Source organism: Haliotis asinina, chromosome 14 (genome assembly GCF_037392515.1).
Source record: "Haliotis asinina isolate JCU_RB_2024 chromosome 14, JCU_Hal_asi_v2, whole genome shotgun sequence".
NCBI lineage: Eukaryota > Metazoa > Mollusca > Gastropoda > Lepetellida > Haliotidae > Haliotis > Haliotis asinina.
The window spans coordinates 37,091,753-37,103,679 of NC_090293.1; the positions used below are offsets into that span (position 1 = coordinate 37,091,753).

The 11,927-nt window shown below is 42.0% G+C and overlaps 1 protein-coding gene across 1 annotated transcript; it reads right to left on the reverse strand.

Moving 5' to 3' along the window:
• Window positions 1–5,799: 5,799 nt before the first annotated feature.
• Window positions 5,800–7,272, reverse strand: LOC137261957 (uncharacterized). The gene is made up of 3 exons (XM_067799769.1): window positions 7,198–7,272; window positions 6,434–6,735; window positions 5,800–6,301 (listed from the first exon to the last, which is right to left on the reverse strand). Exons 1-3 carry the CDS (start codon window positions 7,270–7,272, stop codon window positions 5,800–5,802), a joined length of 879 nt encoding a protein of 292 aa, XP_067655870.1.
• Between the last annotated feature and the right edge of the window lie 4,655 nt (window positions 7,273–11,927).

Below are 11,927 nucleotides of genomic sequence, written 5' to 3' on the forward strand. Positions count from 1 at the left end.
CCCATGTAGTGGTGGGTGTAGTTGGTTGTCATGTCCCACGTAGTGATAGCCATGTATAACCATGCCGTGGTGGTTGTTGTTGTAACGCCATGTACAGTGGTGGCTGTGGTTCTTATGTCCCGTGTAGTTTTTGTCTGTGATTGTGATGTCCTGTCTGGTGATGGCTGTGTTTCTGGTGTCCCATGTAGTGGTGGCTGTTGTTGTAATGTCTCATATAGTGGGTGTCTGTGGTTGTGATGTCCCATGTAGTTATAGGTATATTTGTTGTGTCCCATGCATTGGTGGGTGTAGTTGTGGTGTCCCCTGTAGTGGTGGCTGTTTGTTGTGTCCCATGTAGTTGTGGCTATGGATGTATTGTCCCATGTAGTTGTGGCTTTTGTTCTGGTGTCCCATGTAGTAGTGGCTGTGGTAGTAAACCCATGTAGTTGTGGCTGTGCTTGTGATGCCCCATGTAGTTGTGGGTATAATTGTGGTGTCCCATGTAATGGTGAGTGTGGTTGTGATGTTCCATGTAGTGGTGGCTGTTTGTTGTGTCCCATGTAGTTGTGGCTATGGATGTATTGTCCCATGTTGTGGCTTTTGTTCTGGTGTCCCATGTAATGGTGAGTGTAGTTGTGATGTTCCATGTAGTGGTGGCTGTGACTGTGATGTCCCATGTTGTAGTGGCTGTGGTAGTGATTGCCGTTGTAGTGATGGATGTGGTTGTGATGTCCCACGTAGTGGTGGCTGTGATTGTGGTGTCTCATGTAGTGGTTACTGTGATTGTGAGGTCCCATGTATTGGTCGCTGTGGTTGTTATATTGCATGTAGTGGTGAATGTGGTTGTGATGTCCTGTGTTGTGGTGCCTGCTGCTGTTATGTCTTATATAGTGGTGAATGTGGTTTTGATGTCCCATGTAGTGTGGTTGTGGTTGTTATGTCCCGTTTAGTTTTTGTCTGCGATTGTGATGTCATTTGTAGTGGTGGTGTCCCATTTAGTGGTAGGTATAATTGTGGGGTCCACTGTAGTGGTGGCTGTGATTCTGGAGTCTCATGTAGTGGTGGATGTGGTTGTAATGTCCTATGTAGTGGTGGATGTGGTTCTGATGTCGCATGTAGTGGTGTCTATGGTTGTCATATCACATATAGCAGTGGCTGTGGTTATGATGTCCCATGTACATTTGGCTGTAGTTCTGGTGTCCCCTGTAGTGGTAGCTGTTTGTTGTGTCCCATGTAGTTGTGGCTATGGTTGTAATGTCAAATGTAGTTGTGGCTTTTGTTCTGGTGTCCCATGTAGTTGTCGCTGTGGTGGTAAACCCATGTAGTCGTGTCAGTGGTTGTGATGTCCCATGTAGTTGTGGGTATATTTGTTGTGTCCCATGCATTGGTGGGTGTAGTTGTGGTGTCCATGTAGTGGTGACTGTGACTGTGATGACCAATGTTGTAGTGGTGGCTGTGGTTGTGATTGCCGATATAGTGGTGGATGTGCTTGTAATGTCCCATATATCTGTGGATGTGATTGTGATGTCCCGTGGAGTGTTGGCTGTCGTTACGGTTTCCTATGTAGTGATGAATGTCTGTTTGATGTCCCATTTAGTGGTGGCTCTGATTGTGCTGTTCCATGTAGTCTCGTATGTGCTTCTGGTGTGCTATGTACTGATGGCTGTTTTTCTGATGTCTCATGGAGTGGTGGATGTGGTTGTGGTGTCTCATGTAGTGGTGGACGTCGTTGTGATGTCACGTGTATTGGTTGCCGTGATTGTAATGTCCTATGTAGTGGTAGCTGTGGTTGTGATGTCCCATGTGGTGGTGGCTGTGATTGTGGCATCTCATGTAGTGGTTACTGTGGTTGTGATGCCCTATTTTGTGAAGGTTGTGGTGTCCCATGTAGTGGTGGTTCCCATTGTGTTGTCCCAAGAAGTAGTGGCTGTGGTTGTGATGTCAAATGTAGTGGTGGATCTGGCTGTGGTGTCCCATGTAGTGGTATCTGTGTTTCTGGTGTCTCATGTAGAAGTGACTGTGGTTGTAATGTCCTATGCAGTGGTGGCTGTGGTTGTGGTGTCCCATGTAGTCGTTACTTTGGTTGTGGTGTCTCATGTAGTGGTGTCTGTGGTTGTAATGTCCCAAATGTCGTGTCGTGAATGACATTTGCCAAGAAATCTGTCATTGTGGAGGAGCATGAATTCAATTGCATATTGTCCCCAGAAAACTTTGATGGTAAGAGTGTAATGATAAAGAAAGGTTCCAGTCTTCTAATGTACTTATGTCAGTTTCAAATATTGTCTTGTTATGCACATAATTCATTTGAACATCATGGCTTGTAGTATGTAGGGGTGTTACACAGGCAGGCAGGTATTGTTGCACCAGTAACCTAAATAGCTGAGTTGCCTTCATGAGGGTAACAAGTACAGGCAGGTACTACAGTTATGAACATACCTGCCACTCAGAATGTTTTGAACTTTTAGTACATCCAACCCATGGAGATCCAGGTTGGAATTGATCTTCAGCAACTAATGCTTGTTGCAAGAGGTGACTAAAGGCATCGGGTGGTCAGACTCTCTCACTTGGTTCACACATATCATCGCATCCCAAATGCATCTTTTTGTAAAGGCAGAGTGAACTACTTTTCAGTATTGCTGCCGAAGGTCACTTTTGTTGTGAAGCAAGTGACATGTAGGACAGGTTAGACTGTTGTTTGTAAATGGATATCTGACAGTGTCATAGTGAGCTGAACGTGCAAAAGTTATGGTAATGACATGAAAAGTTTGTTTAGATAGTATGAAGTGTGATTGTATCACAGTGACAAAGATCATCTTCCACAGGTGGAATTAGCTGATTTTTAAAGAACAGTGTCCACCTTTGTAGGAGAAGGATGGAATTTCTGAGAAAAATGTCTGGCCGAAAGGGTCTATATATTGTCAAGCCAAAGGAATCAACAAACAACATGGTTCACAGAATTCGAAAAAGGTATGCTCTCAACAAGGCAATGAAAGATATTGACATACTACAATCAAGCTATGATATTCCAACCTGGTTCTGCAAGAATGGTAACTGGACTTCGATAGTGAACTGCCATTCACTGAGATGGATGGTTTACACGTAACCACTCTAATGAAGAACGAAACAAAAACAACTGGTTTTGCAAGTGTTTACCGAAAACAAAGTCATCTTTGCTTCACCAGGTCACAGTTGTCCTAAATATACAGGATTTTATACCTTAGGACATGATGGTATGGAAAACTGTCCATTACATCACTCTACAGTTCAGGTAATGAGCACAAACCAAACAGTTTAGTGTTGGTTTTGTTGGTTTGAAGGAGAACACACCCTGCTATATACACTGATCAATGTCCTTTGTTGACACATGCTTCTAGTCCCAGTCATTCAGCTATCTGCCACACAAAAACATGTCCTCATCAGTTTCCATGTACGAAGTTGACGGATGATGACACGGCCTTCTTGCTGTACTCCCCGACTGTATCTGGTGCTGATGACACATAGTGGAACACAGTCTTCACCCCTGAAACACATCATATAATCAACATCAGTGACAACGTCACAGGAGTAAACACAGCTAAGTCAACATGTGCAAGTGTCGGACATTCCTGCCTTGACCCTTTTTCCAACAGACCTCCCAAGTCAGTACAAGATAGAAAGTTCCAGACACTGAAATCATGGTGATGCATACAACTGAAATGATCCTAAATATATACATATGAATGAAAGGCAGGACAGCTTGGTAATCTCTCCATTTGACCCTCTGCACATACCTCAGAGATGACCATACATATAAATCCTTTGACTTTGTGGTCATCAACAGCCAAGCAACACAAGAAAGGATTATAGTTCATAGTACACTAACATGAGAGTACACAATGGCATTTAGAAAGTGGTCAAATGCGACACATTATATTTGGGGTTAAGCTTCTGACTTATCATCTTATGACCTGCGTTTAAAACGCTAATGCACAAATAACAAAGAAGCGATTTGGGAATAATGGGCACAGTTTATTCCTGAATATAAACTATATACCCCCAGCAACTGCTTACAACCCTAAATCCACCCTTAATCCCCTCGGAGAGCCGTAAGCTCACCTCCGCCAATGACAATGAGAGCATATGAGTGCTAAGGCCACAACATAGATGCCCATTTCTCTCGGCCAAGACCCAGTATGTATCACTCAGGCTCCGAGGGCCACCACATCATAAGACCAGAGTGCTTACACAAATCCCACCCCCTGGTAGTATGATATGAGCGGGGAGCCCAGCCACATACCCTACCTATGCCTAGAACTAGTAGGTATTGTGAGCATCTGCCGAGAGAATACCTCTACAGATTTAGTCCAAACTACATCTCACCCATCCATGAAGGTTACAGTAAACCTTACAACAAAGTTGACAAGACCTCTTGAAATTTATTCAACAACATAGCATTACCAATTGTTGACAGGTGGACCCCATCCTCCCTATACAAACCCTTGTCCTCCCCCACTACATCATGCTTTGCAAAAGTGCCCCCCAATTCAACTATCGCTTTGATTACTCTCCTGTTTCTTCTTTTACGTATCCTCTCCACTGCCCTCGCATCAATACTCCCTGCCCAGTTCAACCTTGGCAACATGCATGACCACACCAAAGTACCTAGTGGCAATAATTCTTGTAGTTTGATCAAATCTGCTTGTATCCTATTACTTAACTCACAGCCTGGTGTCGATGTAAGGTCATTGGACCCCAAGTGCACCAGTAGCACCTGCAGTGGTGGTGAGGTCCTCAATCGGTGCCTGATGGTTGGCACCAGTTGCCCCCACTTCATTCCCATCTTGCCCAGCCATACTACCTTTAATCCCTTGTCCTCCAGACCAAGGTTAGGGCCATACTTAAGGTATGCTGTTTGACGCCTCGCCAAGTAGATGTAGGATGAACCCACCAACCATGCCACTGAAATAATTGAAGGTGTTAGCTCTTACTGCATGTCTATTCTGATATAACGTTTAAACACATTAGATTTCCATCGACCCCACTGTTTAACCTGTTCCAAGGGGACACCATTTAGAACAGCATGGGATGCCCCACCAATTCGCAGACTGTGCATATTATAGTTGACATTGTTGATACCAATGAAGTTCAATGTTTTCTTTAAAAGAAATCTGAACTGATTACCTGTAACAGGTGTTCCATTCATATGTATAAAAAGAATATCTGATTTGCTAGAATGACTTCTATACGCCAAATTAGCTGAAAAGGCCCTCACTGGGCAAACTTGTAAATGTGGTTTGCCCATTACCTTCAATACTTGTGATTTCCCTACTTGGTCAGTTTTGGAGAAGCGGATTGTAACAGAGAGCATTTTCTTCAAAGACAACATCAGTACTTCTCATACCTGTGTGAGGACCAGCATCAGACTTTACTATCTCACTTACCCTGAGCAGAGCAAAGAACCCCACTGTGAACATACTGCAAAATAAGGATGCCTCATACTCTGAATTACAAACAAATGGAAGTGCACTAGCACAGAACTGGTAGCGATATTGGTAATCGACCGTCTGGTACTTGGGACTCCCTTTTCATGCCAAGTAACATTCTCCTGATGATGAAATTGTCTGTAGGGTCAGTTAAAGACCTTAATTTATGAGCTCTGCTTATTGCTGATATATGATATGCAACGGTTGATGGCGCTTTACCTGACATTGATATGTAACCTATATACTGAAAAAGTTGATTAACTGATACTGGCCAAGCGTGTGCCAGATGACACTCCTCCCTGTAACGCTCAAAGGAAGACAATCCTTGCGTGTAGGCTGTTCAGAGACCATGATGTGTCTAGCAGACGGAAAGCTTCTGCTTCAAATGCTGCCATATTGACACTGGTATTCTGGTTGCCTCCAGGTCTGCCTGTGGAGCCAGTTTGTGAAACTGCTGAAATTTAGAACGAGATAAACAGTCAGTGATGATGTTAGTTTTTACTGGGATGTACATCCCTTTTATCCACAGGTTCAGCTTGAGACATTGCAGAGTAAAGCTTCTTACCAACACCATGACCCTTGGGGAGCTGGATGATAACTTGTTGAGAATTGTTACAACTGCCTTGTTATCAGAGTGAAAAATAACTTTGGAGTTTCTGAGATGGTCCCCCCATATCATCACTACTAACCAGATGGGAAAGAATTCCAACAAGGTGATGTCGTTTGTGTAGCCATTTCTGTGCCAATCTACAGGCCATTTACCAGCAGCCCACCTGCCACTGAGATACAAGCCAAACCCTCGTCCCATACCACCTGCACTGTCTGTGTACATCTGAATTCTAGTGTTGTCATCCCATAGCCTGTTGGTAAATAATGTTATCCCATTATGGTGTCTAAGAAACGACAATCAAGTTGTCAGGTCCTCCTTTATGGCTCTTGTAATCCGGATCCTGTGTGTAGGCTTGGATATACCTTTGGTAGCATCAATCAACCTCCTTGAGAATGGTCTACCCATTGGTATCACACGACAAATGAAGTTCAACATTCCAATCAGAGACTGCATGTCTTTGAGCTGTACTTTCCGCTGTTGCTGAAACTCACAAAGAAGCTTAACACCAGCTCTAGTCTTATCTTGAGGTAAAAGTGACACTTGTTGTACTCTGTTTACTTCTATTCCCAAGAATGTTAACTGTGTGCATGGTTTGACTGTTTTCCCACTTGCTATAGGGACACCTAGCTCACTACAGACAGAGAGAAACATATTCAAAGCTTTGTTACAGTCACTGTGCCAGTCCTGCCACCAAACAGAAAGTCATCTAGATAATGCAATAGCTGCCCTCTATCCAGTCTGGTAGCTGTTACCCATTCAAGAAATCTTGCAAATCTTTCAAAAATAGCATAGCTTATCCTACAGCCCATTGGTAGACACATGTCTACATGGAAACTGCCTTCAAAGGAAATCCCCATTAACTCAAAATCCTATTGTTGAACAGGAATTAATCTAAATGCATTTTTGATGTCAGCCTTGGCAATCAGGGCACCTCGACCTAACTGTTGTAACATTAACACTGCATCATCAAACTTGGTGTAAGTAACTGAAGCTGACTTGTCACTTATGAAATCATTTACTGAAGTCCCTTCTGGGTAAGAAAGATGGTGTATTAGCCTCTTTTTTAGGCACAACCCCTAGGGGAGATATTTTCAAATTAGGCAGAGGTGCTGCAGACAAAGGGCCTAGCATTCTACCGCTACTTACCTCCTTTATCAATTTTGCCCTGATTACCTCAGCATGCTCCTTACAAGATTTAAGATTTTTAGAGCTTGAGGCCATCCATGGACCAGAAAACTCCAAACTAAAGCCAAAAGTAAAGTCCTGCACTAGTTGTAGTTTGCTCTCAACATCAGGGTAATTTTGGATATACTCATATAACTTTACCAAGTGAATTGGGGACTTACCTTTTGAAGGCAGCTCAACTTCTTTAGCTGTTTGGTTTGCAACTGTTTGCTATTGGGACAAGTCTTAAAAGAGTGTGGGTCTGAGCAGGTTAGGCATGTGTGTGCATATTTGCAAGATGAGCGTGCACATGACTAAGGTTGAAATCCCAACATGGAGCCCTCATCTGTTTATTTGTTATGAACCTCATTGGGGGTATCTGACTAATTGGCCTGAACGGTTGATGGTTTGAGGGCATAATACTGACTAGCCATAGATCATGATCAATGACACCCTAAGATGTGTTGGGAAAACGAGCTATTTTTGCCTGAAACTGTAGATCATAGGTTCGCCACCCTAATCCTCTGGCCCTACGTGACGCTAACCTGACACTGCTCATATATTTCAGGAGCTCCTGGTGTTTTTCTGGAAAATGCTCCAGATAGATACTTGTAAATATCAAGAATGCATTAGTCCATTGGTCAATTGTTTCAATCTTGTTAACAGGCCTTTTCTTAAACAGTTCAATTGCCCCACTAGCACTTAAAGCAAACCCCACCTGTGTATCCTCCCAATCAGGAATGTCATTTCTCAGCAATATCCCCAACTCTACAAACTCCCCATTGTGAATTTTATCCCTAACCCCTTGAGGGATCAGTGAACCGAGTGAATCTGGACTCTGGGTAGCTGAGCTTGAAATGATGGGAATGGCACAAACATCAGCAATTAGATTAAACTCAACTGGTAAATCTATGTCATTGTGAAACAAATCTGCGTTCATCTCATTTGGACTCACACTGGCATCTGCTGAGACAGCATTTTACCAATTTACCCTGTGGGGAACCGACGTGGGTGCTGCCTGCACATTGCTTGCTTGACCTTCAGACAGGGAAGGTGAACTTACCACGTCGGGTACTGCCGTGGCCGTTTCAGAACAATTGCACTTACAATTACAAGGATTTGACTTCCCTCTCGATTCGTTTTCATCCCATTTATTGATATTGTCTGCATTTTTAGCATTAGATTTCGCTTTACCTCTACGCCCTTCTTGTGCATCCGCCGTTGTATCGATACTCGTCGCTTGACCTTCAGTCACTCTTGACGGCTCGGTCTGACGCCTTTTTGCGCCCGCCTTCCTAGTTTTTACGATCCTCGTTGGGCGCGCTCGCCCCAGTGTAGCCCCTCTTCCTTGCATGATCAGATAGTATTTAGACATTTGCCTAAATATTTCACTGCACCCGGCCTTGACTCTTTCACTGGTACCATGTGCTAAGTGAAAGAACCTTGGAGTTATCTGCCCTTGCCCATTACAACGACCAGGCGTTAACGTCCTACTGCGAGTTTCTACTGGTTACCTAGAGCTATAAGAGTTATCTCCCCTTAATCATACAGATCAGAGATTTGGCTGCTCAAAGTCGATAAGAGAATTTATCCCTTAATTGTATAAATTGTATTATGTGCTTGCAATGACCTGCCTCACTCTGAGGCTGTGGGTTCAAATCCCAGATAGGCCTCAACACAACCAAAGTACTAAAATTTGTACTTTACTGAGAAAGTGTAATCCCAAATACGACATGTGACACTGATTTGAGAGTTACTATCCATCAATACCAAAAAGTAACAAGCTTACCTGAGTTCCAGCCACTTAACACTGTATTGTTGATATCATCTAAAGGTGGAATCTGAAAGGAAAGAAGAAAATAATTTAACAGAGATATTCTTGATTCTTCCTGAATGAAATAGATCGGTTACCATGCATGCTCACATACACTGCACCAGCACCAACTGGCAAGTCTGTAACAAAATATTGATGTTTACTGTGCATATGCCTCAATTGTTCGGGATGGCCTAAAAGTCAGGCCAAGAAAAGTCGAGCCGGGCCACTACTACTACTTAAAATGGATTGCAGACTATTAAAACAAAATCTGCGGATTTGGGTAGCTAAAATTCCAGGTATGGTTTGGTTGAAAATGTATACTTAAAACCAGGGATACTCTACAATCTATATAGGCTCCCTGTTAAAACCAACATTGATAACATACCGAGAGTCCCAGAGAAAAGACATTGTCTTGTTGTTATGTGTTGCCCTTGATATGTCTGTGTGAGAAGGTTACTTCTCTTAGCACGTGAGGTGTGACATCCTGGGGTTCTGGGCAGGAAGTGACAGTGTTTTTACAGCTTTTCTTCCCTTAATTAAAACAGTTGGCGTTTCCTAATTAACTTTTATTGTTTTATGCTGAATCAGCAGAGGATGTTTATGTTAAAGAGGAGTGGGCATTGGCGAGCCAGTGGGCAACTGCTACATGATTATAAATATGTCTTAAAAGACATATATTAAATCACAACATTTTGTAATATATTATAAAGGATCCAAAAAAGGAAAAATGCATTTGCACGCGCAAAAATCGTATGTATTACCACTGTATTCTAAAAAGCATAAATCCAGCAAAAATCCAATAGTCTGCGAGTATGTAAATGCTTAAATTTACTAGTACACATGACAGACAAAATGCAATAGTATCTACCTAAAAAACACTTAGCAGAGCATGTGCAAACACGTTTCCTCAAAGCGCAGCACTCTTTTCTGTCTAGTCTCAACATACACATTGTATCACAAGCGTTCGGTCCGGTTTTGCATGTTCCGTCAGAAGCATCTTTCACCTCTCAAATGTATCTTGAAGTGTATTTAAATCCATAGATTGGTATCATATCTACCCAAACATCACATTGTAGTGTTACAAAATGCAACATGTAAAGACAACCGGTCCCTCAAAGTGAATTACCTGTCTTTCCAACATAGCCTCGACCAAAAGGGTTAAGTCTCTGTTTGGCCCGACTTGGTCTGACCTCTCAAATGCACCTTACGCTTCACAGATGTATCTTAAATTCTATTTAGATCCATAGTGTAGTATCACATCTACTGAAATGCGGCTTCAAAGGGTTTCAAGGCATATTTGAAACAAACACGTTGCTCAAAGTGAACTCTATTTTCTATACATTCTCAATGAAGACACAGTATCACATGCTTTCGGTCCGACTTGGCCCGACCTCTCAAAAGCAGCTTAAACTTAACCCATGTATCTTGAATTGTAATTACATCCATAGATTAGATCTACTACATGTGCCTAAATATCACCTTTTCATGTTACAAAATGCAACTTGTAAAGATAACCGGTCCCTTAAACTGAAGCCCTTTTCGCTCTCCATTCTCAACATAGCCTCGACCAAAAGTCTTAAGTCTCTGTTCAGCCCGACTTGGCCCGACCTTTCAAAAACACTTTATGGCTCACAGATGTATCTTAAATTTTATTTAAATCCATAGTTTAGTATCATATCTACCGAAATACGGCTTTACAGAGTTTCAAAGCCTTGTATTTGAAACAAACCCGTTGCTCAAAGTGAACCCTATTTTCTATACATTCTCCATAAAGACAGTATCACAAGCTTTCGGTCCGGCTTGGCCCGACCTCCCTAAAACAGCTTAAACCTGACACATGTATCCAGACATATGTTGAAGTCCATCGATTGGTATTATATCTACTTAAAGATTTATTTGTGATGCAATGAAATGCAACATGTAAAGATAACCGGTCCCTTAAAGTGAAGCCCTTTTGGCTCTACATTCTCAACATAGCCTCGATCAAAAGTGCTAAGTCTCTGTTCGGCCCGACTTGGCCGGAGCACTCAAAAACAGCTCAAACCCCACGCATAGATAATGATTAGTGTTTATATACATAGAATAGTATTATATCTACTTAACTAATCCTTTCTAGAGTCTCAAAGCGAAGTATCTGATGGAAAAACACGTTGCTCAAAGTGCAGCACTCTCTTCCATATATATTCTCAACAAAGACACTGACCACAAGCGTTTGGTCAGGATTTTCTCTGGTCGTCAAATTTAAAGCATCTTACGCCCCATAGATGTATCTTAAATTCTATTTTTGTCCATAGATTATTTGAAGCAAACACCTTGCTTAAAGTGACGCCCAGTGTTTGGTCTGCACTGCACAGGCTAATGAAGTTGATAGACCTGTTAATGACACCTGCATCAAGCTTGCTTAATTACCCTTGTCTAATTGCAATCAGCTAGGTGTTGTGATTACATACTGTTGCCCTTAATTACCTGTCAGAGCCCTTCAGAGTGATTACTCCACCGTTTCTTCTATAACGTTTTTCACAATGACTAACTAAATTACAAATACTAATATGAGACATTTGTTTCATTATATATATAAACATATACACATATAATAAACTGAAAAAATAGTAGGAGATATTACACCCAATTATATGACATGAAACACTTGAAAGGCTTGGGTTTTTTTTTCAGTGGTTAAGAATATAGAAGGTTTCCCGCACATTTTTTATAGCACAGACATCAATGAAAACTATCACAGATACAGATAAACGAGTGAAGCTATTCATGGCATGATTTTAACATATCAGAAACTTAATACCTATAACAAGATAGGTAACACGAGACATCTTACGGAATTTGCGTACGACATATTATGGTTAGATTATTTGAACATACGAAACTATGAAAACACATC

Excerpts from the sequence above, each read along its gene's own strand:
- LOC137261957 (XM_067799769.1), bottom strand. The coding sequence starts at position 7,272 with ATGGCCTCAAGCTCTAAAAATCTTAAATCTTGTAAGGAGCATGCTGAG. Across the intron at positions 6,736-7,197 it reads GGGCAAAATTGATAAAGGAG|GACTGGCACAGTGACTGTAA; the intron begins GTAAGTAGCGGT and ends GTTTGGTGGCAG. Across the intron at positions 6,302-6,433 it reads GGTAGACCATTCTCAAGGAG|GCTATGGGATGACAACACTA; the intron begins GTTGATTGATGC and ends ATTTACCAACAG.